This window comes from Aspergillus ruber, assembly GCF_000600275.1.
Source record: "Aspergillus ruber CBS 135680 unplaced genomic scaffold scaffold00002, whole genome shotgun sequence".
Classification (NCBI taxonomy): domain Eukaryota; kingdom Fungi; phylum Ascomycota; class Eurotiomycetes; order Eurotiales; family Aspergillaceae; genus Aspergillus; species Aspergillus ruber.
The window spans coordinates 1329537-1355715 of NW_024467298.1; the positions used below are offsets into that span (position 1 = coordinate 1329537).

General features: G+C 49.1%; 10 protein-coding genes across 10 annotated transcripts; 6 read left to right on the forward strand and 4 right to left on the reverse strand.

Annotated features, from left to right (window-relative positions):
- Positions 1 to 151: 151 nt before the first annotated feature.
- On the forward strand, positions 152 to 1053 carry EURHEDRAFT_408530 (DUF3602 domain-containing protein). Its single transcript, XM_040780853.1, has 5 exons — positions 152 to 379; positions 431 to 461; positions 518 to 587; positions 689 to 814; positions 872 to 1053. The coding sequence occupies exons 1-5, from the start codon at positions 277 to 279 to the stop codon at positions 1001 to 1003; spliced, it is 462 nt and encodes a 153-aa protein (XP_040642946.1). The 5' UTR covers positions 152 to 276; the 3' UTR covers positions 1004 to 1053.
- On the reverse strand, positions 881 to 2583 carry EURHEDRAFT_133466 (uncharacterized protein). Its single transcript, XM_040777744.1, has 3 exons — positions 2176 to 2583; positions 1956 to 2102; positions 881 to 1902 (listed from the first exon to the last, which is right to left on the reverse strand). Exons 1-3 carry the CDS (start codon positions 2477 to 2479, stop codon positions 1277 to 1279), a joined length of 1077 nt encoding a protein of 358 aa, XP_040642947.1. The 5' UTR covers positions 2480 to 2583; the 3' UTR covers positions 881 to 1276.
- A 1521-nt stretch (positions 2584 to 4104) lies between these two features.
- Positions 4105 to 4557, reverse strand: EURHEDRAFT_133544 (uncharacterized protein). The gene has a single exon (XM_040777745.1). It carries the CDS (start codon positions 4424 to 4426, stop codon positions 4136 to 4138), a length of 291 nt encoding a protein of 96 aa, XP_040642948.1. The 5' UTR covers positions 4427 to 4557; the 3' UTR covers positions 4105 to 4135.
- A 1879-nt stretch (positions 4558 to 6436) lies between these two features.
- EURHEDRAFT_399537 (60S ribosomal protein eL33) lies at positions 6437 to 7180 on the reverse strand (the record flags this gene model as incomplete). The annotated part of the gene is made up of 5 exons (XM_040779933.1): positions 6437 to 6534; positions 6598 to 6698; positions 6753 to 6848; positions 6990 to 6999; positions 7156 to 7180. 5 exons carry the CDS (start codon positions 7178 to 7180, stop codon positions 6437 to 6439), a joined length of 330 nt encoding a protein of 109 aa, XP_040642949.1.
- A 2408-nt stretch (positions 7181 to 9588) lies between these two features.
- EURHEDRAFT_408536 (glucose-6-phosphate dehydrogenase) lies at positions 9589 to 12158 on the forward strand. The gene is made up of 9 exons (XM_040780854.1): positions 9589 to 9668; positions 9970 to 10042; positions 10115 to 10135; positions 10193 to 10537; positions 10610 to 10807; positions 10863 to 10947; positions 11006 to 11290; positions 11341 to 11712; positions 11771 to 12158. Exons 1-9 carry the CDS (start codon positions 9625 to 9627, stop codon positions 11878 to 11880), a joined length of 1533 nt encoding a protein of 510 aa, XP_040642950.1. The 5' UTR covers positions 9589 to 9624; the 3' UTR covers positions 11881 to 12158.
- A 96-nt stretch (positions 12159 to 12254) lies between these two features.
- On the forward strand, positions 12255 to 12772 carry EURHEDRAFT_133815 (uncharacterized protein). The gene has a single exon (XM_040777746.1). It carries the CDS (start codon positions 12356 to 12358, stop codon positions 12629 to 12631), a length of 276 nt encoding a protein of 91 aa, XP_040642951.1. The 5' UTR covers positions 12255 to 12355; the 3' UTR covers positions 12632 to 12772.
- Positions 12773 to 12913: 141 nt separating this feature from the next.
- Positions 12914 to 14955, forward strand: EURHEDRAFT_447094 (putative sucrose transporter; the record flags this gene model as incomplete). The annotated part of the gene is made up of 7 exons (XM_040783648.1): positions 12914 to 13011; positions 13090 to 13115; positions 13179 to 13423; positions 13473 to 13539; positions 13589 to 13660; positions 13707 to 13896; positions 13947 to 14955. The coding sequence occupies 7 exons, from the start codon at positions 12914 to 12916 to the stop codon at positions 14953 to 14955; spliced, it is 1707 nt and encodes a 568-aa protein (XP_040642952.1).
- A 240-nt stretch (positions 14956 to 15195) lies between these two features.
- Positions 15196 to 16139, forward strand: EURHEDRAFT_446592 (ThiJ/PfpI family protein; the record flags this gene model as incomplete). The annotated part of the gene is made up of 3 exons (XM_040783619.1): positions 15196 to 15276; positions 15366 to 15615; positions 15703 to 16139. The coding sequence occupies 3 exons, from the start codon at positions 15196 to 15198 to the stop codon at positions 16137 to 16139; spliced, it is 768 nt and encodes a 255-aa protein (XP_040642953.1).
- A 202-nt stretch (positions 16140 to 16341) lies between these two features.
- EURHEDRAFT_133828 (uncharacterized protein) lies at positions 16342 to 20220 on the reverse strand. Its single transcript, XM_040777747.1, has 5 exons — positions 19679 to 20220; positions 19310 to 19561; positions 19020 to 19248; positions 16671 to 18964; positions 16342 to 16617 (listed from the first exon to the last, which is right to left on the reverse strand). Exons 1-5 carry the CDS (start codon positions 19869 to 19871, stop codon positions 16544 to 16546), a joined length of 3042 nt encoding a protein of 1013 aa, XP_040642954.1. The 5' UTR covers positions 19872 to 20220; the 3' UTR covers positions 16342 to 16543.
- A 3406-nt stretch (positions 20221 to 23626) lies between these two features.
- rlmA (SRF-type transcription factor RlmA) lies at positions 23627 to 26145 on the forward strand. Its single transcript, XM_040780855.1, has 3 exons — positions 23627 to 24134; positions 24188 to 24344; positions 24410 to 26145. The coding sequence occupies exons 1-3, from the start codon at positions 24079 to 24081 to the stop codon at positions 26042 to 26044; spliced, it is 1848 nt and encodes a 615-aa protein (XP_040642955.1). The 5' UTR covers positions 23627 to 24078; the 3' UTR covers positions 26045 to 26145.
- The last annotated feature ends 34 nt before the right edge of the window (positions 26146 to 26179 follow it).

Genomic DNA, 26179 nt, shown 5'->3' on the forward strand with positions numbered 1-26179 from the left:
ACCTAAAGTACATGCTCCGAGCCAATCATACCGCTTTATCAGATCCCTATCTTATCAGTTCCGGGGTCAACGTCATACCCCTGGTATCCTCGTGATTGCAGCTCGTATAAATACTTATCGCTGTCGCATTCCTGTGTGTAGAGGTTTCTCACTTGGAGTTGTATATATTCGAGTTTGCTGCATTTCCTATATACTTATATACAGTGCAACCGAGCACAGAAACGAGCAACATCTTATCAGACCTATACTCCAGTACTACTATACACAGCGATAAGAATGGGCGAACGCGACAACGTAAAAACCCACGCCCACATCCCATCCCTCGACTCACGGCCTCATAACGAGAGGAATGAGCCGATTGTCTCGCATGGTCGAGGAGGTAGTGTTGCCGCTCCCAATGCCACATGCAAGGAGGATTAACGATGAGCAGGAAAAGGAAATATAGCACCGGATCCAACGCCGTACTCATCCTTCCCTGATACATCTTATGGACTGTATAGCTAACTGGAGGGGGAAGATACGTTGACGCCGCTATCGTCCGCGAAGGACCATATGGTGATCAAGGCGATGGTGCTTATTCGGCTGGTGTACGTCCCTGTCCTTACTCTCTGTATCCAGATTGCGCTATCCTTTCTACATTCTATATGCATATCCTGCGCATTCCCACTAACGATACCGGAATCAATAGCGCGGCGGAGCAGGAAACATCAACTCCCAACACGTCCACCCAACGTCCAACGTTCCGCACGATGCCGTTGTCGTCCCCGAACCCGCGATTGTACCGACATCCGGTGAGGGAGATTTTCATGTTGGGGTATGTTCCTCTCCCTTAACCCCTTTGAATAGGGCTGTTGGTTTTAATGGCGACTAGCGCGGCGGCCAAGGAAACGTGTACCTGGACAAAGAACACGCGAAAGAGAAAGAGGAGAAGAAGGAGGAGAGGAAACGGATTGGGATGGGGCTGCTGGATAAAGTGAAACATTTGTTTGGGTTTGGGAAGTAGACTTTGTTTATCCAAAGTTAACGATTACGAGTATGCGTGATGACGAGCAAAACTCCTGACATATAGTATTCGGTGCTATTAACAGTAGAACAGAACTAAAATATCCGTGTATCGATCGTAACCTCGTAAGCATAACAATAAATGATAAAAACAGCCATATGTCCCGCGCCCATCCTGAGCATACCAGACCATACCCATAACCGTGACAGAAAAAGATATTACATCCGCGAAGTATTAAACATAAACAAGAATGATAGTAGCAATACAATCAGATCAAGACTTGCTGAATTTCCGCTTAAACCAGCTCTTGCGCTTACTGCTACCGACACTGGCTTCGGAATCATTCGTCGCCTTGCGCAGATGCCGCCGGTTACCCATCGCCGCAGCTTGCTGACCACCAACTGGTCCACCGGCGCTGGGATCTGGCATTGGTGCTGACCCAAATACGTGTCGCGGGGCAGGCGGTACCATTGGTTGTCCGATTGGCTGGTCATGCCCTTTGCCTTGTTGTTGTTGTTGTTGTTGCTGCTGGAGCTGGTCGATAGAACTGTTTACAGAGCTGGGGTCGGTGCCATTGTACGGCTCAGAGTGGCTTCCTGATCCGGATCCTGAGCCCGACGGGGTGATGTTATCGTACGACCCGTTCTGATAGCCGTTCTGATAGCCGTTCTGGTAGCTGTTTTGGTGACCATTCTGTGCGTAGGCGTTGCGCGGGGTGCCGTAGGCCTGGTTGGAGGTCATGCGGGGATGGCGCGGACGATGGGGGTGGGTGTTTTGGTGGTAGGGGTAGTAGTTGTTGGGTTGGTTGTGGCCATTGTAGCTGCTACGACGGGAGGGGTGCGCGTTGGCTCCGAAGTAACTCGTGCGACGGCTGACATCACCTGGTGATGGTTCATCGGCTGTATTTGTTAGCGACTGGTCAGGCTGTCATGAGGCATGGCAATGTACTTACCAGTTCTCACAAACGAGGTGGGTCGACTGGCGTTGGCGTTGGCATTGTTGCTGGCGTAGGTTCCATCGATGGCGATTTCAAAGGATCGAATAGTATCCAGAGGACGTTCGAGACGAGGACGAGTGGGATTGGAGTGGTCAGGGTCGACTGTAGAGTTAGAAAGTTAGATGAGTCGCTAAGCAGACAAACGAAAAAAAAAAGAAAAAGAAAAGAAGCATACCGATGATATTCCCATACTGATCCTTGTGCGCCATATCGCGCAAATTTCCCAGATTCGACTTTTCAAGCGCGACCGCCACTGAAGAACTTATTAGCGACTGAAAAGATAGTGTGGTTGTGTTGAAGAAAAGCGTACTTGGCTGCAATTCACTCATAGCCAGCGTTGGATCAGCCTTGGTCTGCAAATTCCGCCTCTGCTTTTCTTCAGCACTTTCCGCAAGAGCGACTCTGTTGGCAGAACTGCTGGAGCGATGCGACTTGGAAGATTTGCTCCCGAAACTGAAACCGCGATTGTGTTTAGGCATTTTAGCAGTTCTTAGGGGACCCTTATTTATTTGTTGTTGTTTCGGTAAACGCCCTGTTGGTCTTAGTGTCCGATAGCGTGTTCGGCCGTTGGGGAATCAGGATGAACTAGTCGGAGGTCTTAGTTACGGCGAAGTTAATGCTATAAAGGCCAGTATGGAGTAATGATAGCGAGTGGATGCCAGTGTGACGAGCTGAGAGAAAGTGACTGTCACCGCAAAAGCATTCGAGTATGATGATCCTGCAGCGATCGACAGTAGACGGGATACTGTACTATGCAGGTAGTAGTAAGTAGTCGATAACGAGAGACTGTACAGTGTACACAATGCAAGAGAAAGACGGGGGAATAAATGAATAAAACAGAGACGAGACTCGAGGCAGATATCGGATGAATAAAAATTGAACTGTATCGGCGTTCGTCCAGTTGACGCCATGTGCCACGCAATGAGGGGCGGTTCATCAAGAACAGCGCATTTCCTAACAGCCCGCGATGTTGATCAGATATTGGTCATATTCACTTATCTCTCTAATTGTGCTATTGATATCCTATTCCATATACTACTCCATCTATAGTGTTATATTCTATTCTATCATGGCAACACAATTCTTTCTTCATCTCTGTATACAAATGCTGGAACGAGAAAAAAAATTATCTAAAAATACATCCATGTGTATCACAGTCTCAGCTTTGATTGGCTGACCACATAGCCACAGCCATAATATACTCTTATTGGTCCGGGGGCCCCGGCCGATCCGTGGGTCGCGTCAAAGAGCTGACTAATCCCGGCATTCACTGGTCACTTCTATAAAGCACTGCGTACAAAAGTACGGAGTGCTTTATAGAAGGAGATAGGTAGAGCAGACCACATTAGAGTACCTAATAGAGTAAATTAGGGTAGACTGTTGTATTCTCTTGAAGACTGGCTGATACATAGGAGAATTGGCGTTGAGCTGTACAAAAGTGTGGATTGCAAAGTGCCGAAGTACTTTGCATACGCCTGCATAAATTTATGCAGTCAGGTACAAGCCATTGTTGCATCGATCGATTCTCGAAGGTACTGATGGTGGTGTCGGGGACTTATTCCGTATATAGTAGTAGTAAGTCTGCAAGTACAGTGTCTAAATTCACATACGCCAACTTCATACTTTATATCAGATCAACCATATCAATAAAAAGATCTACTCCATACTGTGGGTCAGCATTTAATTAATCCAGAGTCAGAACTCAATCCAGCTTATGCTTGGCGGTAGCTGATCCTCTGCCAACTTCGCCCGTGGTCCCAGTACACAATACCTTGCTGTCTTTGTACCTTTCGAACCACACGGAATATATGTAGGTTGTGTCAATGGTCTCATCTCAGGAGGGAAAACACGCTACTAAGCAGTCAACACTTCCCATACTCTTGAGGAAAAAGAGAGGTAGCGGATGCACTATGACCAACAACCGCAAATCTATAGCCGCATACACCCCAACGAGCTAAGTCCATTCATCATCTCTGTCACCAAAAAGTTAAACGTCCACGACGATACCGTCAACATCCCCGTGGTTTGCGTGGGGACGCGTGTGGAGCGATCTCTGAGCGGTACAAGTATGTGAGTCCAAGAAAAAAACGTAAAGAATCATGAATGCCATAGCTGCGTGCACGGCGATGTGGCTGTTAGTCTGCGAGATACAGCCACATATTACAGCCATGTAGATGCCCATACCCGCAAAGGAGAGGATGAGGAGTTTGCGTCGACCGGCTTTCTCGACGCTTAGGGCTCCAAATGGGCTGGTTAGGACTCCCTGTGCACTTATTAGCCCGGTCAAGCACGGAGTGGGACACGGGGGGAGAGGAATACCAAGAAAAGAGAACAGTCGACATGAGCAACGCCATCTTCCCCGTCATCCTCAGAAACCGTTTGGATATAGTTGACTGGTAGAACGTGATGACATTATGTCCACGCATCTGCTACATTGTGTTGCAATCGCAATAAAGGCTCGATTTCCAAACCGCTGTTGTCCATTACGGAAATTATCCCTAAAAGAGCCCCTTTCAGTTCCTTCTGCTTCGATTTCCTCGATCTGATGCAAACCCGCAAAGCTTCTGGCGGATACCAGTGACACGCATGTAGGTCGGATCTGCATTGTCCCCTATGCGCCAAGATAGACTTCTGTAAAGTCTTGTGGTCGAGGATGATGCATGGCACAGGGTTGTTTGTTCCGAGGACCTAGTCCTTCGTATAGGTTTCATAGACTGATACCAGACATTCGGAGTTAGTGTTGTATTCTGAGAAACTGGTTAAGCTGCCTTGTATAATTCCAGGTGGTTTTATCCAATTGCGTTTCGTTAAGCGACGCCGTCAGGAGAAGGAGTACTCGAGGATGTAGCGCGTGTATTAAAACCTGCTGGCCGATAGGCCAATTGGCCGACAACTCGAGCCTCACCTATAGCAAAACTATTATCCACTGTGCAGAAAATAGTTGTAGTAAGGCGAGGCAGTAATTTCAGGTTACATAATTAGTTATAGACGCCATTCCATACGCGTATATGCAGCGTCGTTGACCTATTAGGGGAATTTGCTAGCGGAATCATGACGCCATGTTCTGATATGCCCTGATCTGTGTCGAATTGGTTGCTTTTCTGCATTGCGGATATGTCGTCTTTAGCTATCCGATGGGATGTAGATCGCTTTCTGATATACCTATTATATAAAGAAAGATGATGATAACAGTAAAGTAGTATCAACATATAATCGTTTATATGCTAAGGCTATAATCGTTCTCTCCTCACATTCAACCCTTGCCCATCATGCATTACAGGGAACGTTCTAGATAGAGTCTTTATGAGATGGTCTGTAAACACGGCCATACTGCCCTCCTGTATTCTAGCTCCTCGTCTAATTCAATCCTTTGATTCCTTCCTATTATATCACCTTTATATACCATCAGGTATACTTTTTTCGGACACCCCCGCCTATCATCTACAGGTAGCAATAATGTCCAAACTGAGAAGTGGAGGTACATTGTGAGGGAAGTGGTTTCAGTTGTCGGCCGGTTCAATATATATATATAGGGCCAGAGCATTTGCACAACAAACACTGAACAATTACCAGGACAGAATAACGAGTGTTATTAACAATACATATTTACGAAACTACCACGTATTTCCCACACTCTGCTTGTTTATCCGTCCAATATAATAATGGGCCTGGCCAGTATCTGACCCTACTGGACGTCCGTTCGTTCCCCAGAGAAGTGGAGAATGGGATTGGTCTGGGGTATCGCTTAGCGACAGACGCTGAGTGGGCGCATGACGGCTACGTAGAATGCCAGAGGTACCGGCTTACGCGAATAGTGAGTTCGAGTTGTGCTACTGTCGCCACGATTGAGCGCCCGTTCTACAACCAATACGTATTTCATACTCATGGGCTCTGGGAAAATTCGGTGAATAAGATATGGGCTGAATGACGGAAAGCAGAATGCATAATGGTAGCCTCAAGCGCAGGTCATGCGGGATCGCTTTGAGAATGTGGCCGAGATGTTTTTGAATGGCGCAGGCGGTGCTTATCAGGTCATACTTCATAGCAAAATTTGGACAGTTGATGGATGGATTGGTTGTAGATCGTCAAATACACATGGGGAGGAAGCCATGTTTGTCAGACAAACCCAATAGAGTCCGTCCAAACAAGCCCTTCTCGAGCTGACATTGCTGACATTATAAAAAACACCATAAATGAAAGGGTCAGGGGGATCAATCAAGTTCAGAAAAAAGAAGAAAAGAAGTTTGCTTTTTCTTTTATTCGTTAGGCTTTGTTGGCCCTGCCTCTCCCACGAACGTAGTAATAGTAGATATCAACCCGCCAAACTCCATCGCCTCAACATTTTGGTCGGAATTCGTACCGTTCGACTCCTTGGCCCGTCTGTCTGCGCGAAGTTTCTCGGAGTGCCCACTGATACATAAAACCGTAGAATTTGTTTAGATGTTGGAGGGGTAGAGCATGACGCGGACGGAGGCACCGAACGACTGGGGAGGGAGGTTGTGGCGGAACTGAGCGCGGACAACACCGGAGTTACCTGTACATTGTTAGTTCTGCCCTTTACATCCTTCCCTTCTGCCAGTTATGGCGCCAGACATACCGTGCGACCGAGTAACCTTGCCCCAGACCACCCGGATGTTGGAACCCCGGACCTCACGCTTTGCCCGGTAGACAAAAGCAACCTTCTTGCCCAAGTAGAAGCTATCCATCGTTTAGCCATATGTCCCCTTCGAAAGAGTCCTCCGCGGTACTCACTTGGCGGCGTCAGTGTTGTCAACACCGTCGATCTTGATCAGACTTGTGTTAGGGTTGACCTGGTGCTTCGAGCGCTGGTAGCTCAGGTGACGACCCCTGGTGAGAGAATCGCGTTAATCGTTGTTCCCGTAGTTTCGTTTCGATGTCCTCGTTTCCTCCCAAATGACTCCAACCCGTATGATATCCACCGTTTGTGCGCGACATCGAGCGACGTGAAAACAATTAGGAATAACTTACTTAACGTAAACTGCGATCGAGAAAGAAAAACGAGTTAGCACATTCTGACAATATTCTAGTTCCCATCACGCGCTTTTCAAATTCCCAAATGTTCCTCCATAGTTCCCAGGTTCTCCGACCGCGCCATAACCGACATATCCAAATCAAATATCAGGATCTCACTCACGTCTGTGACCGTGTTCCGAAGGCATTTTGACGGCTTTTCTCTGAGCAACAGCGGGCAACAAGGGAGAAAAAGAGAGGCAGAAATGACCCGCAAAAAGTCGTCCGGGTTGTCGTGGTTGTCGTCTCGCTTCTGATTCGGAGTATTGAGGTACGACCGCACAATGTTCAATTTGCGAGGGTGTGTTCGGGCGCGGCTCGCCCTAACCCCAAACGGGTTGCTTAGCGAGCGGATCAGTAAGGGCTAGTTGAGGTCCCGTGATGGATTACAGGCTATTCCGCTTGTGGTTAGCGGCGGATAATTTGATTATCCTTTTACGGATTAATTCCTCAGGTCTTATCGTTATCGTTGATTTCCCCGCCCTGATATCGAAGCTTATCGGATTGATGTTCGGAATTGTTCCCGCTGTGCAGATGGCTTTTAAGGTTTCTACGGAGTATGTACAGACACAACGAATAACCCCTGGGGTAGGTACCAAATCCTTGAAGATTTGAAAACAAAATACAGCGCACTCTGCAATGAGCATGACTATGCAGGTAGCTGTCCTTAGCGGTACTTCTGCTAGTTTAGAATAAGCATGCCGGTCATGAATTAGCCGCAATGGCTGGATTGCCAACTTTTCCTGCATTTAGCCGTGAGTATCAACAAGTGTCGGTTTGGCCCCTCAACCATAGTGATCTGCGGACAAAGGATTGCCAGTTGTCGGGGAGATCTTAAATCATTCCGAAATGCTGTACACTGAACAAGAACACGGCCAATGGATAAGACAGCCCAAATGACAACCCCTCTCATGAAGCAGGGCATCATGGTTAAGTCTTTGTTCATAGTAGTACTTGGAACATGTACCGCTGCGGACGATACCAGGATCCCTGGTCTTTGATCGGACAAAGTACGATTGCTCTGTTCGGGACAACCAAAATGCTTCCAGCTACCGAGTTGGGATAACTGCATCGCTGCACAGAGTGCACTCAGAATCTGCCGGTTAATTCCATGAATCCTTCCCTGGCGCCAAGTCAGGAATGCTGGATGACTTCATCCACTGCATGGGGTGGTAACTTCTTGCAATAGTGTACATGGTACCAGTACAAGTTGGAGAAACAGGTTCTGCTCATTACGAGAAAGGGGGGAAAGATTCTTCGTTTCGATCCGAGCGTTACTGCAGAGTCCAAGTGATGGCGGAATGACGTATCTAGAATGTACACCTAAGGCTTCATCACGTGATTTCCCTCCGGCAAATCAGAGGGGGCGGCGGAGGACAGTCGACCGACCTGGCACCGGCGGCAAATGGACTTTCAGACCGACAGCCTTGATTGGGAAGCCCGTTTTCTTCTTCTTTTTTTCTGTTGCCCCACTATATGATTATCCGTACGGTATGTATCGTTGATGACAGATTTGTAAGGCGGACGGTTTAGGGAAACGGTATGGGATAGAGTACGGAAGAGTAGGGCAAACGTCTTATCGGCGGCATGCCCGCCATAGGGTCCTCCGGTACGAAGTACAGAGCAATCAGTTGATTCCGATCGACCCAGGCCCGAATGCTGAGTGTCCACGGGAAAATAGAATCCGTATGGTGTCGTTGGGGCCGATGACAAATGCCCGTCCACCTCCATTGCCTACTCTGGGTTTCGGAGGGGTTATCGGCACGAGAGCAGAGGCCGTAGAACGGAGGGGAGAAGAAAGTCTCCGGAGCTGGCGAGTCCGTCTTTATATACAAAAGGGAGTGTCTTATGAGAGCGGGGAGATCTCCGTGTATCAGGGTACGTAAGTATGTATCTGTATGCAATTCTGTCATGTAGAGTGGTGTATTATTAGTGAAGCCGTGTGTTCCGCATAGGAGGGAGTGTTGTCCTCCGATACTGACTCTGCTCTGTACTTGCAGGGTACGGACAATACTTCTACATTTACTTTTGCTACGGGGTACAGTTAGCATGATACTTTTTCTCGTCCGAATAATCCCTGCAATAACCTAGAAGCGGCAATGGCTGAATATGCGCGGTGTCAGCAAACACTTACAGAATACAGATACAGATACTCCGTACATAGGAGGACAGGTCAATACTGGACATTCTCAGTACGTATAGAGATAGCGTCACTTCTGGTCCGGTGGAGTCTCCGCTGGAACCTTTTGAAATCAGTATGACAGTGTCAGCATTGACAATATTGAATCGAAATTTATGTATTCTGGGGTTAGAATTGAGAAAAGATAAAACAGTGAGCATCTACTTTTGGGTATCTTTTACAACATTCTCATAGAATTAGATGAATAGAAAATGATATACTTGTAGGAGACAGTAAAGAGACCTCCGTAAGCGGCCCCACCCCTGCTGTTCGGCGTTAAAAAGTACACCTGCTCCGCCGGAACTGGTGGGAGACGCTCAACCTCTCTTCTTCATTTCCTCTCCTGATTTCTTCTCTATCTGTTATCCCATTCTCTGTCGTTTTTTTTCTTCCATTGTCGATATACATACCAAAATGGCCAGCACAATCACACGGTCTGACGAGCGCCAGAATGCTGGGTGAGTTTTTCTTTCCTTCTGCTCTCTGACATCACTGCCCGCGGTGCACCTTCCTTCCTATCGCCAGGAATTTGGGATTCGAGTGCGATTCCTCGAGGACATTCAATCATGAACGTTGTCGCTGCTTTCATGTTGCTTTGGGGTTCTTGTTGAATTTTTTCTTTTCTTTCTATTATTGTTTTCTTGCTGCTGCGTCTCGATATTCCGTCAAATTTCCTCGTCGTCTGCCCCGCTGTTGAACCACAACCACTTCGTCCATTCAATCGCGCATCATGGCTAACCAGTGGATTGCCAACATCAGCACAATTGAGCTCAAGGACAACACCGTTATTGTCGTCCTAGGTGCCTCGGGTGATCTGGCGAAGAAGAAGACTGTATGTTCATCCCCTACCCCTCATCCCCGCATGAGAGACAATCAGATTGAAGATCACTAACCATATACACAGTTCCCTGCTCTCTTTGGTCTTGTATGTGATTGAGATACCCAAAGGAAACCGACATGACAGCCATTAACCCATTCGCAGTACCGCAACAAATTCCTTCCCAAGGATATCAAGATCGTTGGATATGCCCGGACAAAGATGGACCAGGAGGAATACCTTAAGCGTGTGCGATCCTACATCAAGGTCCCAACCAAGGAAATTGAAGAGCAGCTCGACAGCTTCTGCAAGCTCTGCACCTACGTTTCCGGTCAATATGATCAGGACGACTCTTTCGTCAACCTCAACAACCACCTCGATGAAGTCGAGAAGGGCCAGAAGGAGCAGCACAGAGTCTTCTACATGGCTCTGCCCCCCAGTGTTTTCATCACCGTCTCCGACCAATTGAAGCGCAACTGCTACCCCAAGAACGGTCTCGCCCGTATCATCGTACGTCGCTTTGCCTCTATCCCCTTCGCTAGGATAAAGTGGACACGGTTACTCATGATTCGTTTCCAATAGGTCGAGAAGCCGTTCGGTAAGGACCTACAGAGCTCACGCGACCTCCAAAAGGCCCTCGAGCCCAACTGGAAGGAAGAGGAGATCTTCCGTATCGACCACTACCTGGGTAAGGAGATGGTCAAGAACATCCTCATCATGCGCTTTGGCAACGAGTTCTTCAACGCCACCTGGAACCGTCACCACATCGACAACGTTCAGGTATGTTTGCAATGAGTGCCGCAAGCCAAGTGTGCATGCGCTAATTCGTCAATAGATCACATTCAAGGAGCCATTCGGCACTGAGGGCCGTGGTGGTTACTTCGATGAATTCGGTATCATCCGTGATGTCATGCAGAACCGTATGTTTGATGCGCCAGCCTATCGATCAATAATAGAACAGCACTGACTCTAGACAAGACCTTCTGCAGGTGTTGACCTTGCTCGCTATGGAGCGTCCTATCTCTTTCTCCGCCGAGGACATTCGTGACGAGAAGGTCCGTGTCCTGCGTGCGATGGACGCTATTGAGCCCAAGAACGTCATCATCGGTCAGTACGGCAAGTCGCTCGACGGCAGCAAGCCCGCCTACAAGGAGGACGACACCGTCCCCAAGGAGTCTCGTTGCCCTACCTTCTGCGCCATGGCCGCCTACATTAAGAACGAGCGGTGGGATGGTGTTCCCTTCATCATGAAGGCCGGAAAGGGTAAGTTAATAGCTTTGTCTCTGATATGACTATATCTAACTGGCTTTTAGCCCTCAACGAGCAGAAGACCGAGATCCGTATCCAGTTCCGTGACGTGACTTCCGGCATCTTCAAGGACATTCCTCGTAACGAGCTGGTGATCCGTGTGCAGCCCAACGAGTCGATCTACACCAAGATGAACTCCAAGCTGCCCGGTCTTTCCATGCAGACTGTTGTCACCGAGCTTGACCTCACCTATCGCCGCCGCTTCTCCGATCTTAAGATCCCCGAGGCTTACGAGTCGCTGATTCTCGACGCCCTCAAGGGTGACCACTCGAACTTTGTCCGTGACGACGAACTAGATGCTAGCTGGAGAATCTTTACTCCTCTCCTTCACTACCTCGATGATAACAAGGAGATCATCCCCATGGAATACCCCTACGGTATGTTCGGCTTTCGTCCTTGGATTTGACTGAACACTGAACTGACAAATTTTTTTAGGCTCTCGTGGCCCCGCTGTTCTCGACGACTTCACCGCATCGTTCGGATACAAGTTCAGCGACGCTGCTGGGTACCAGTGGCCCATGACCTCTGCTCCTAACCGGCTGTAGAGGAGGCGCGACAATTAATGAAAAATGAAAAAGTAATGTCGATTACACGTTTTTTCTTTATGGCATGATGACGGAATCTGGGTCGATATGACGACAATGAAGGACAGTTCTTTTCGAGGGTGGACGGCCGGGCAATGATATCTCTGTTTCTTGTTTTATAAGCCAGTTTTTAGAAACGAACACGGAAGTTATGAACACCAGAATTATTCCATAAATAGATTGTGGCCTGAGGCATAAATATTCCTTTCGGAAAGACGACGGCTATTTTAGCACGGCCAATCGGCAAGTCGGATTTGCTGACATAACCAGGTCAATTCCGAATGCAATTATATACCAATGTCTGATCTATTGTAGAGAATTGTATGAATTGAAGTGTAAGATGTACGTACTTGAATGTCAGCCACATGGCAGCACCCTGTCAATCACCTTCCACGGCGGGTCGGATTGCTGCAGGGCACGAAATTAACAGCATCGAATGACGGCCCGGGGGCCCGCAGTGCTTGTGGTGTTGTGTCTCGGCTCATCTTTTTTCTATCCCCTCGATTGTTCTACAGAGCGTCCTTCGTGTCCTCCTGTTCTTCTCTCCCTTCTTTCTTCCCTGTCCGACTGTTTCCCTCCCGCGACACCTATTGAAACTGTTGAAACAATCAAGTCACTGCGTCAAATCTCCCGCAGATCTGTGCCTTGCGACGCACGTGGATTATTCTCGGCCGCGGCTGTGTTTTGCATGGCGGTTTCGTCTGTCTGCTGACGCTTGCACCCTTTCGATTGACCCTTTTTCCTTCTCTCACGATACTCAATTCTTCGAGATTACGAATACAATTCCCCTTCGTCGTTGTTCGTTGTTGAGCACCGCTCTCAGATCGACCAATATCGGATCTCCACATCCTAGGACCCTGAAACCTCCGCAAAATTTGGAGAAGACCCCTCGTCATAAATTGCGCACGAGACCACCACTATATTGCGGAATCGAGTGATATACAGTGTTGAAAAAGGGTTATAGCAGGTGCATGCCGGCACTTAGGAAAGCAAAATGCCACAGGCTGCAAGATGGGTGGGCACGCCGTCAATTAAGGGACGGAATGAGTCCGCGCGCATGGCTCTGTTGACATTTAGTCTGCTGGGTTTACAGTGCGTATTCTGGTCTTTGGCCGTCTTTAGACGGAATGCTGGTGTGTTGATGAGGCAAGGCTGACTCCATTGCGACAGATTTACCTGGAGTATTGAGATGACGTGTACGTTGCCCATTCCAAGCTTCCTCAGAACCCTCTTCTCTAATTGGTGATTTTGCGGGATAGACTGTACCCCGTACCTCCTTCAGCTTGGTCTCACCAAGTCCCGAACGTCGCTTGTGTGGATTGCTGGTCCTCTCTCGGGTTTGGTCATTCAACCTCTGATTGGCGTTATTGCGGACCGATCTCGATCGAAATTTGGGAGACGCAGGCCATTCATGATTGTGGGTTCGTTAATTGTCGCTGCATGTTTGCTGTTGCTGGGATGGACGTCGGAGATTGTCAACGCGTTCGTCAAGGATCCGGAGAAGGTATGCCTGGCTGAACTTTTGTTATCTGGGTAGGACTGACGGTTAGCAGTCCCAGAGCGCCACGATTGCTCTTGCGGTTCTGAGTATCTACGCAGTCGATTTTGCGATCAATATCGGTAGGTCCTCAATCCTATTTCTAGTTTAGAACGTTCTGACACCGCGCAGTACAAGCATGCTGTCGCAGTTTGATTGTCGACACATTACCAATTCCGTTACAGCAATCCGGATCAGCATGGGGTACGTCCTTCTTTACAGACGTAAGGAATAAGCTAACAACGTGAAGCGGGCAGAATGTCAGCCATTGGACAACTTGTTGGCTATGGTGTCGGCTCAATCGACACGGTCAGAATACTCGGCTCTTTTCTGGGTGATACGCAATTCAAGCAGATGACGGTCATCGCGGCGCTCTTTCTGATCGCGTCTGTCCTGGTCACGTCCTATTCGGTGAAGGAGAGAATATTGATCACAGCAAGGTAAGACTTCATGTCAAGCATGATTCATGGATGCAGCTGACCCATTACAGGGATGGTGATGGTGAAGCAGGCGCCATGCAGGTGATCTCTCAACTACTCAAGACCACCATGGAGCTACCACCCCGCATTCAAGCTATCTGCTGGGCCCAATTTTGGGCTTGGATTGGCTGGTTCCCGTTCCTCTTCTACAGTACTACTTGGGTTGGCGAAACCTACTTCCGGTATGAGGTACCTAAAGGAACGACTCAATCAGACGACATTCTTGGCGAAGTCGGTCGCATTGGCAGTTTGTCGTTGGTTGTATTCTCGTCAATCACATTTGTCGGATCTGTCATTTTGCCGTTCTGTGTCCAATCGCCCGATCACAAACGATCGAGATTTACTCCGCGCCCACCACCAGGAGTCGCAGCGTTGCTCACGAAGATCACGGCAATCCGACCCGACCTCCAGACGACGTGGTGGATGTCGCATTTTGTATTTGCGGTAACAATGATCATGGCGCCGTTTGCGCGTTCCCGCGCCTTTGCAACAGCGTTGGTCGCAGTGTGTGGTGTCCCATGGGCTGTGACCTCCTGGGCACCATTTGCATTTATGGGCGTGGAGATCAACAAACTCGCCATGGACCCTTCCTTAACCGCGCGCTATTCTGGTGTCCAAATGATCACCTCCTCCAGCATCCGCACAGGCAACTATGCAGACCCAAACACAGACACAGAAATGGACGTTCTCCGTTTAAACCACCACCATGGTGTGGACAGTGATTCTGAAGATGAAGATGTAACCTCCAGCGTCCCGTCCACCGGTGAACTCGCCGGAATCTACCTTGGCGTGCTAAACGTCTACACAACCCTCCCCCAATTCGTCGGCACATTCATTAGTTGGATCGTCTTTAGCGTCCTGGAACCAGCAAACGCCAAGCGCGACGACAACTCGCAGGAAGCAATGTGGATGAATCTGGATAAAAACTCGCCAAATGCTATCTCGGTGTGTTTGTTTATCGGTGCCCTGAGTGCATTGGTAGCTTCTGAAGCCACGAGAAGGATGAGATATGCGAGGTAGTGCACTTTCCCTCTCCCGGGTTAGTTTTCTTCTGTTCGTCACGATGCATGTTATTCATCCATGATCTGTTGATACCCGATGAGTACTGCAAGTTATGGGTATACGATAGTACTCTGTATATTACTAGCTCTAATAATATAATTCTTACGTCAGTCTCCGGGGATCCCATACACACTACTACTTTCCATCTAACTAGACAACACTCCTATAACCGACCCAAAGAAACCAGAAAAAAGAAAAATGTCCAAACCAAAATTCCTCATCGTCCTAACCTCCCAGGACATGATCCCAACCAATCGCGCAATAACTGGCTGGTACTTGGTACCTCTCCCTCACCTCCCCTATCCACCGTCTACACTATACCCGGCCTAAACAACCAACCCAGACTAACATCACAAACAAAACAAAAGTCCGAACTAGCTCACCCCTACACGATCCTCTCCCCCCACCTAAACTTAACAATATCCTCCCCCCAAGGGGGCGAAGCACCCCTAGATCCCTCCTCTGCCAGCGCACAAATCCTAGAGAACGATCCCGTGGCGCGAGAGTTTCTAGAGCAGAATCGTGGTCTTTGGACGAGAACGACTCCGTTACGGGAGGTCGTACGTAGCGTTACGGAGGGGGAGTTTGTGGGTGTATTGTACGTGGGGGGCCATGGGCGTGCGTCTTCCCCTGTCCTTGTGTTTGGATTGCGCATATCCCAGAGTTATGATGATTGCTTCGTGTGCTAATGGACGATATGAGAAGCGATGTATGATTTGCCTACGCACCCGTCTAATCTTGCTATACTGCAATCACTCGCCTCTACATCCAGTCCCGATCCAAAGGTTATCGCGGCGGTATGCCACGGCACCGCTGCGCTGCTTAATGCTACCGCGCCCTCTGGTCTTCCCCTGTTATCTGGCAGTACGGTAACCGGCTTCTCGAATGAAGAGGAGGAAATCATAGGCATGCATGATGTGTTGCCGTTTGAGTTGCAGACGGAGCTTGAGCGGGTGACAGCTGCTGGTGGACGTAAGGGAGGGTATTTGAAGGCTGAAAAGGCATGGGGGAAGAAGGTGGTTGTGTCAAGGAGTGTGGATACGGGGGCTGGGATGGGAGGAGCGTTTGTGGTTACGGGACAGAATCCGGCGAGTGCGGCGGGGGTTGCGAGGGAGGTTCTTGGGGTTCTGAGATTGGAGTGATGGTGACTTGATCTGACATGAATATTACTGGTATTACTTATTACGGAGTTGACAGAGAGTATAGATAATCAATAAGGTTAAAAGGAAAAAAAAAAAAAAAAAGAAATCTTGTTAGCTAAACGCATAAAATAACCACAATGTATCAATTAAATCAAACAACAGAAGGGGAATCAATCAAACAAGAAAATTAAATAAAGTGCATCACGGCGTATATCGGGAGTCCTCACACAGTGTATGTGTGACTCGCCACAGGATATCTCGTTGTCACTCGAAGTAAACAAGAAATCAAATAAAGACAAGATAGCGCTTTCGTAGATGGCACGGCGCGTATCTGTACAACATCAAGCAAGGTAGAATCGAAGAAATGGATATCAGAGAGAAAGTAAATGTTAAGGAACGGGAAGCTAACGTGCAGCTTCCATATTTCTGGTCAACTCGGCAACTCGTGCTTTGATTCGAGCAGCACGGTGTTGATAGTCTGGCTACAGTCAGCAACATTCAAACAGAGTTTCAATGGTGTGCGCAACTTACTCTCCTCTTCACTGGTATCACCATCGTCTTCAGTAGCTCGTCTCGCCGCATTCTCGCGAATCTGCGCCCACCGGTCTTTGATTTCGGGATTAAACTGATTGACATTTGCTGTGCCCTTGGGGGTGGTTTCTTGCCGAGTCTCCCGGGGCTCCTCTGTCTCGTTTATCTCGGGCGAAACAGACTCCCTCTCCGGAATGCTCTCGACGGGCGACACGGGGGATTCTGGGACAAAGGCGGGTTGCTCCATCAAAGGGCCCTGATCGAATCGGGAAAACTCCTGGTCCGCAGCAACCTGCTCCTTCGTGTTCACCCGGGAAATAATATCCTGCTGCTCCGGCTCCGGCTTAGACTCCGGAGAGCCATTCTGCACAGGACTCTGAGCCTTGGGGGTGGACTCGCGCTCGGTTTCCGTGATCTCCACAACCTCCGGCGTCGCTGGCTTTTCTGGCGCTGCTGGTGTTGTGCCAGGAACGGGCTTCTTCTTCAAAACAGAGGGCCCGTTAGGCACTGGGCGATTGGCAGATGCCTGGGATTCCTTGGCTTTGCTTTCCAGAGCTGCACGCGCCGCAGCAACGGCAGAAGTCTCTGCACCGGTTGGTTTCATTGGGGGCTTCGTCTCGGTTTCATTCCTCTTCTTTGCGAACATGCTCTTGAAGCCTGAGGCGACAGGCTTCTTCTTCAGCAGCTTCCTACTATGATCATCCGTGGAATCCATGGATGCCTTGGGTTGCGATTCAGAGCCAGACCGCTCCACTGCAGCGCTGGCGATACTGCCTGGCCGGCTGGCGTCAGGTTGGTCAGCAGCGACCGCATTGCTCTTGATGGAAGCTGGGGCAGCAGGCGAGCTTGGCGCCGGAGTGGGGTCTTCTTCGGGAATGGGTTCAGGAATTTGGCTAGGAGCCAGCGACACTGGTGTGCTGGGTTCGTCCACCGTCTGATGATTGAGAGTATTCGCTGATGCTCCCTTACCAGCATTGTTGTCGCCCAGATAGGCAGTGCGGAAGGCATTCTTATCCGTATGCTTATCGTAGTTCTTGGCCCACTTCATGGCATGAGAGGCCTCGTTCATGATAGAAGGCTGTAGAGTCATAACGGAGTTTGTCTTGGTCGATCTGGCTGCATCGGCGCTGTCGACCTTGGTCGTGTTGGCGTTTCCCTCCTGTGTCTGATCGCGATGTTTCTTCTGCAAAGCAGCCGCGGCGACCTGGATCCGGGCGTGCTGGTCAGGGCCAATACTGGTCTTGCTTTGGGGAGCTGAGTTATCAGTCTGCTTGTATGGCTCCCCAGCTGGAGTCACCTTTTTGGCCGAAGACCTGCGACGGCCAAGTTTGCCCATGCGCGTCGATAGTCCGAAGAACCGTTTTTTCTCCACGATGTACGCACCCACATCAGGCTCCGGAGCGGCGCCCCTGACTTGTTCCTCGAGAACGAGCCACTTGGCTCCGTGGATGACCGTCTCGATCAACGCACAGCGACCAAAGACGGCCTTGCGGGTGGCAGGTTCCTCGCCTGCCAAGCTGCTGATCCAAACCCACCAGAATGAATCATCCAGTTCCAGATTGGCGATACTGGCCAGCTCGCCCGGTCCAAGGTCGGGCTCCGACTCCAACGTCCGTCTGTGGGACTGGGAACTCATCCCTCGCCCCGTCGAGAGCGGCGGCAGGACCTTATCTGGAGGCAGGAGCAAAGGTGCCACAGGGGACTTGAGGATGTTTTCATCTCCCGAGAAACCAGATGACATGAAATCAGCCCATGAAGGGGTCGTTGGCCGACCTAGGTCTCCTCCGCCGGACTGGGGAGCAAATTTCAGGCCATTGCCAAACTCGTGCCGGACCGTGTTGTCTTCGAGATCCGACTCCAGAGTGTTTCCGAATCCGATGTCTTCAAAGCGAGACCACGACTCGTCCTGGTTGGGGGAGGTCTTCTCTTTCGTGATTTCAGCCTGGTTGGTCGAGGCGATGCATTTCAGCACGCGAAAACACTCGTCTGTGAGGGCCCGAATGGGGTCTTCGAATCCAGAGAACTCCTGCAGGTGGCGATCGCTATCCCGATACTCAAAGTTTTTCGCACGTCGCAGGAGGGCAAAGGGGGTAGGGGAGACGGTATCCACGATCATGACAACTTTGGTGGTCGTCACCTGAAGCAGCGTGGGTGTCTCAGGCGGGTACTCAGTCGCCTGAACCAGCGACTGGAGAGCAATTGGCAGTGTTGCAATCCCGCCCATACCACGCGGCAAATCAGGGGAGATCGAGCGGAGATAGGCAAAAAACAGATGGCTCGTGGCGTCTGCAGCACTGAACACGAGGTTTAGTATCTATCTTCGAGATCAAAATTTTGGGGGAGACATACCAAGCCCAGTTCTTGTAGGCAGCTTCAAAACCATTGCCCGTGTCCGTATGCTCGAAAGCCCACCACCCAGCATATCTCGACAGCTTTCGCCCACCCAATCCATTGGACTTGCCGTGCGCTGCGATGGCAGTCAAGAGGTCAAAGAAATCGAAGATGATCTTGCTTCGTGCATCCGAATCGATGCTAATAGGGATGAACGTGGAAAAAGCATCTCGGGCAAGTTGTGAATCTAGAGACGAATGTATCAGCGTAGCTCCTCGCAAATGCCGTACCTGTAGATGGAGGTATACCTTGTTCGCCAACCTTGAACAATTCGTATGCTTCCCAGGTAACAACTCCGCCAGGGAGCCTGCTCCAGCACCATTTCAACACGCTGCAGAGGACCATAGGGTCCGTGAGCCGAAGCTCCTGTGCCAAATCATCACCACTGATGGGCGAGCCTCGAGCCTGAGAATTATTGAAGTAATTGCGAATAAATGAACGAGCGGTAGTGGCATCGGAGCTGGGACGGTAGGGCAATAACAGGAACGGGGTGTCGAGAGCTGTCAGGCAAGGGAGACCGTTAGTGATCAGCGTATCCGAGGAATGCACATGTCATGCAGATAACTCTAGGAGAAAAGGGGGAGGGGGATCACTCTGATGTCAAACCATCAACATACCTCGTGCCTTCAATTCGTGCGTGCATCCTCGTAGAAGCTCCTGCACCTCCTCAGGAGCAATTTCTGTGCGCTGCCATGCGTCTGTCCAGATGGGTTTTGCGGGCGTGGTGATATCTTCGGGCACGGGGGTTTTGGCGGTCTTCTTTGCAGCACCGGACTCTTTGCCCCGAAAGACACGAGTGAAAAACGGCATTCTTTCGCAGGAGACAGGGAGGGGTCGGTATCTTTTGGTAGGACAAGGAGAAAATTGAACCGAACAAAAATTATTTATTATGGCTGTTAAAGGTATGGGCGTGGATGGATTCAACAGTGAACCGTGCGACGAGGTGGTCTTTCCAGGGCAGTGATATTGACTGTAATAAAGATGCACACACAAAATAGGCAATAGAAGAATAGAGGTTAAAAAAAATAAAACATGAAATAAAAAAACAAAAGAGACACCCTGGTGTCCCACGAGGATCACCTGCAAGGCCTCGAGGGCGCCGAAAAGAAAAAAAATCACAGCAACGGTCCGACGCGGGGTATAGCGGTTGGTATTAAAATGGGTAGTCTTTAGTGGTGAGAGAGCCCTGATATAAAGAAGGCATATAATGATCAATAGAAGTGAACAGATAATAGAAGAGAAAGAGGACGATGGAAGAGGTTGAGGAGGAAAGGAAGAAAGAAAGAGAAGAGCGCCAGTTGCCCGTTTCAGGGGTAATAATACCTAGTAGACAAACACCCTAAACCGGGCCATGGTTCAAGACCCGATTTAGTGCCAATTGACTTGAATTGACAAGATCATTATGATCCGTTGAATGCTGGCATCATTATTATTTCAATCTTATCAAAATTGGATATCTTAGTACGGAATATACGGAGTATACGGAGTCGGGATGGACAACCACACTGTATGCACGATGGGAACTTGCAGTTAGCCTTCAGTATTCAGTGTTATTCTTCTCGGTCCTTCTCTGCTATGATGCATCACTATTATTGTATCGATCTGGCCGCATCTCATCGAAATCGCTTCATCCGCCTTCAAACGAGATACATCCAAATCGGTCCGTGATGGGTCACACGCGCTAACCGCGCTAAACCCGAATAGTAATCACGAAAATCACACTCCACCCGACTCGTTGAACAGCGTAGAGTAACTTACTCTGCAAAAGTACTTTATATACAGTACTACTACAAAGTAGTACCACGTTCTACTGGGGCTGTACAGGTTCGACGCTGTCCCTGATTTTTACAAGCCGGACTTGGGAAAAACGCTCAGATTGAAAATGCTAGCCAATTGGACGAGATCAACCAGGGTTTCTAGTAATCAAAAAGACAGCGCCACGCCTGGTTGGACGCACAAGAACACCATCAAACAACGGAGGTTCCGTTCGTTGTGTTGGCACCACATGTCCTTTTTGTGATAAAAAAAGACCTGAGGTTGGATTTTTCTCGCTTCCTCTCTAGTCATTTAAAAGGCCAAACACAAAACACCTTCAAGCACACTCGATCAACATTCAAACAATTCATTGTCGAACGAGATGTCTACTATGTCCTGTTTGTGAACGGCGACTGCTATGTCTTCAAGCCGGCACAAAATGAAAATCCGGATGAAGACCGCCCTGCATATATACCTCAGGTCGAACTAGTTGTATATGAATTATTCAGACGTCTCCAAGGGAAGCATATTTCCAAATGCTACGGGACTATAAGCCTGCGTGGTAAGCGGGGACTACTTATGGAGAACTGCGGTCAGAGGACCTTTGAATGCCCGTCCCAGGACGATGAGAAGGCCAAATTCATACATCTTATACGGGCTATGTGTGCTACGGGGAGGTGCATGGCCGCAGGGCTTGTGCACCCTGACTCTGATTTTCAGAATATCACCTACAATTCTACTACTCTGCAAGTGAGGATCATTGACATTAAAGAATACACCTATAAGAAGCCACAGGATGTATGAACACATATGGATTAAGGCTTCGCTCAGTGGATTGGATACAATCTAGAGACCTCGGGCTTCTGGTGGGGATCGGCTTCGATCATCAGCATTCTGTTAGAACACCTTTTGACCAGGCCTTACATTTTCTCGTCTTACAATATTGCTTCTGCTTGATGAAGATGCTCGAAACTTTTGCGTTAGGTTTTATAAGGGAAGAAAGAGCCCTATACCATCTTAACCCATCGTGTTCCTTCAAGATTCATGAACTGACAGACGACAAATTTTGAATTTACTAACAGCCTCTCAGTACATGAAGTCTTTAAAAGAGTTAAAAAAAAAAAAAAAAAGAATACAATAATTAAAAGGGCATGATACTTTGTCTACGGTCGTCTCAGTCCCCCTCCTGTTGGCCTGTTGGTCCCTGGTTCATCCAGGCCGGTTCCTGCTTATCCAGCCCGCTACAGACAATATGGAACACAGCGCATTACACATTGTATGCGGTCTCTGGGTTTCCATCGCGTATGACCTCATCGCCGTTTGGCTTACGTTCGATCACCAGTACTTCTTTTAAGGTGGGCCGGCCAATTGGTTTATGTAGTTTGTGTGGAAGAATTGTATGCAGACTAAAGTTTTGCCATCGAAGAGTGACCTGGCGTGTGTCAAATTCCATGGAGCCAAGAGTCAAATATCCAAAAATAAAATCGAATAGAATTTTTTTTTTAATAATAGGGATTTCACACACCCTCGAGCTTGCGCTGTTGCAACCCACGCTTTCCTTTGTAAGTCGGGAGCTCCATCTGAAGCAAGCACTCTGCCATTCCAAATACCCCGATTGGTCGTTTTAGCTGGTTCGACTTGAAACAAGGTAGTCACTTTCCTGTATCCCCCAGCTCCGTACACGAAGGAAAAGCAAGCAGTGACGTTTGACGAATTCAGGCTTTTAAGCGAAACACGCTAGATGATATTATTATCATTTAATCAATTTTATCATCCATATCGAGCCCTAAAGCTATGACAGACAAGCACGCTGAATACCTATGGCGTTCTTTTGTAGATACCTGATTGGTCGTCTTCACTTCCAGGGTCCTTGTGGATTAGTTTGGAAACCGATGGTCAAAGGCAATCAGTCACCCAATTTACCAGCTGCGACTTGCTCAATTTTAAGACACTTGTTGCGCTGCCTTGAGGCGTAATCGATATCTGTAGGGAATGTCGGAGGCATAGACTCTCCAAATGTCGTCAGGAAGTGGTGGTCGGTGAACACATAGGATGGAATAGGGTTGGGCCAGGCGAAAACGTCCCGGACGTGATTCCCGGTCGAGCTTCCCCAGGACCTTTCAAATACTTGAGACTCAGAAAAGTGGTTAGAGCGGAGGAGGCTGTTAAGAGTTGGTCCCTGCTAGGAACCCGGCAGTGGTTGCTGAGATGATGCCTGAGACATAGTCAAAAACAAGAAGATATTCGGATAGGGAATTCTTAGCAAGAGACTTGACAGGCTTGATCAACTAATAAATGCTGAAGAATTTGGTTTATATAGAAAGGCATATGAGCAAGAGAAGTACGTTGGACTGTCATCTAGACGACATCGTCATTAGATAGGACGACCAGGAGCCTTTGGCTGTTGCGAGATAGCCTGATTGGTACCCTAAAGGTGCCATCACAGCCAGAGTAGCTGGCGACGCTCCTGGCCTCAATCCAACGTTGCATAGGAGTTATGTACCAATTGGTAGACATATATGGACTTGGTCTTGGTTGTTGACCGATTGGCTTTTGTGGGGTTTAGAGAGAGATGGCATGCTTACGCCGTGATTCCCAAGAACATTTCGAAATAAAAGTGAAGATGTCGGTCATATTTTGAATTGAACTTAACGCCAGGGATAATGTATACAGAATCTTACTATAAAATGTCAGATGTGATATCGGATGGGTCGGATCGCGTGTGAACTCGCATATGACTGGCTGGTTATTAATAGTTAGTAATGTAAGCGAGCGGCAATGGCGGCAGTAGACTTCCCTTTTCCACCTCACTCGATCCTAATCTTCCATTTCTCTCGTCCTGTTTTCTTTCTATCTTTAGAACCGTCTAATCGACACTCCCGCGCATCGCCCAAACCGTTGGTTTTCTCTCGCTCGCTTTTCATTCTGTGTTTCCCCATCCAGGATTAACTTTCTTTTGGGGGATCTTATCGTTTTTTGCTCTTTGTCTCGTGCCAGACTTTTTCACACCCGTCAAATCGCCTTAAAAAAAAAAAAAAAAAAAAAATTAAAATTCCTTATCGGCGCCTTACCTCCCCCGCCCCCTTGTCCTTGTCGTCTCATAACACTACTGTCCTTCTCAACTACGCGCCGACGGTCTCTTCGGAACTTACCATCCCCAATCAAAACCTGCCAGATCAGTGGAACTGCATTTGTGCTGCATCCCCGCTTGGTCGACGCCTAATTCCGAGTATCCCCCCTGGTTCATTCAGCCTCATTCTCCATGGGTCGGAGAAAGATTGAGATTAAGGCGATCAAGGATGATCGCAACCGCTCAGTGTACGTCTCATGCATTCCCCTGACTGGGACATACGCTGATATTCTCCATCTAGTACCTTTCTGAAACGGAAAGGCGGCCTTTTCAAGAAAGCGCACGAACTCGCCGTACTCTGTTCCGTCGATGTCGCGGTCATCATCTTCGGCCACAACAAGAAGCTGTATGAGTTTTCATCATGTGATATGCGTGAGACTCTAGGCCGTTATCAATATGTGCGTTTGTTCTCTGGTCGCAGTTACACCATGTACGTTATGTGCTGACCACGCTTCTATTGCAGTTTGGGCCTCCCCACGAACACAAAGGACCGGAAGATTTTGCAGGTAAACGCGATGACGATGACGAAGAAGACGAGACCACGCCCGCACCTGACGAGGTTCAGCAAACACAACAAACTCATCAGGGCCCTCCTCCCATGGCCCCACCTCACATTCCCAGTCATCCCGGTTTCCAGCATGTAAATCATGCGCCGTCTGCTTCTCCTCCGATTTCGAATGGTATGCCATTTGCCCCTCGCCATGGTACCCCACAGCCTCAGATAGTCTCGCGCCCATCATCAAGGAATCATATCCGACGAGTCAGCTCCAATCTCGCGCCTCATCAGCATGCGACACCACCCCCTGCACCACCGCCCGTGTCGCAAAATGGTTTCTCATATATGCCCAACGCGATGTACAATCCCAGCGCGCACCCAAATCTCTCACATCCTCACCGTCCCAGTCCATTTCCACATTTCGGTCATCCTCCGCCCGTGACTCACCACCAAACGCCTCCTCCGCAGCCTCCGCATCAATCCTTGACGCCGCAACCCATGCCAACGCATACGATGCCATCCCAGTCAATACCACAACATCCTATGGCCCCTCCCCATACACACCCATTTGCGCAACCGCCTCCTCCAATGACGCTTTCTCATCCGCCAGTGCCGCAGGTTGCGCACGCATACATACATGATCAGGGGAGGAGTTCAATGCCGCCTGCTTTTGCGCCAGAACCACCGCAACCGCAACCTGCTCCGCCTCGTACGGTGTCACTTCCTGATGCATCTGCTGCCGATCAAGTGAAGCCAGAAGAGGACCCCTCACCCCCGACACACCAACGCTCGCTTTCGTCCAAATCTCGCAGTATCTTTACGCCAATTGATGATCGCGGATCAGTGCTTGCTCGCCATTTTGGGGTAGGCCCACCAAACGAGCCGCCGCGCCCAGATACTCATGTGAAATCGGAGTTGATAAAAGAGGATGCAAATAACGAGTCTACGACTCCTGTGATTCCTCCACCCCCTCCACCGAGAGTTGTGACAGAGGAATCACGGACCCAGTCAATCTCATCTATTTCCAGTGACATCAAGCCACCGACGCGGACAAACAGTGTGCAGTCGAAACGACCCCAGCTCAAGGTGCAAATTCCAAGCGAAAATTCCGATCGGGACACCGCTACGGCAGATTCATCTTCCCGCGACTCAGCTGGTAAAGCTCTAACACCTGCCAAAGCAAACACAGAGACAAATCATTCTGGTGTTGTTTTACCCCCGCCGTCGCCTTCAGCCGGTGCTATTCTCAGTGCTGGGGCACAAGGGCCTCCAAATCCATTTGCAAGGCCACCGCCGCCTGGGACCGCGACGCAGAACAGCACCACATACGCAAGTAATAATAATATCGAGACTCCTATTTCCGCCCTACCTAGTCGCTTTGTTTCCGATGCCCTTCTACCGTCGCCATCCAGCTTCTTCCCCGAATGGGGTTTTGGTCGATCAGGTCCAGATACCAACATGCTACCAAGTCCTCTGACGTTCCCGACTCCTGCTGCCCAGACTGGTCCGGGCTTTGCTCGCGAAGACGAACAAGACAGAAAGCGTAAAACTCCAGATAGTGGACCATCTGGAGAGGGGGCATCCAAGAAGACAAAAACATGATTTTATCGTTGCCTTGTTTTGATTGCTGTCGCATTATCGTCTCGCTTATCGTGGCATTTGATGGCGTTTCCTGGGCCTGTCTTTTGGGTGTTGCACAGGGTTTTTTTTTTTTTTTTTTTTTTTTTTTTTTTTTTT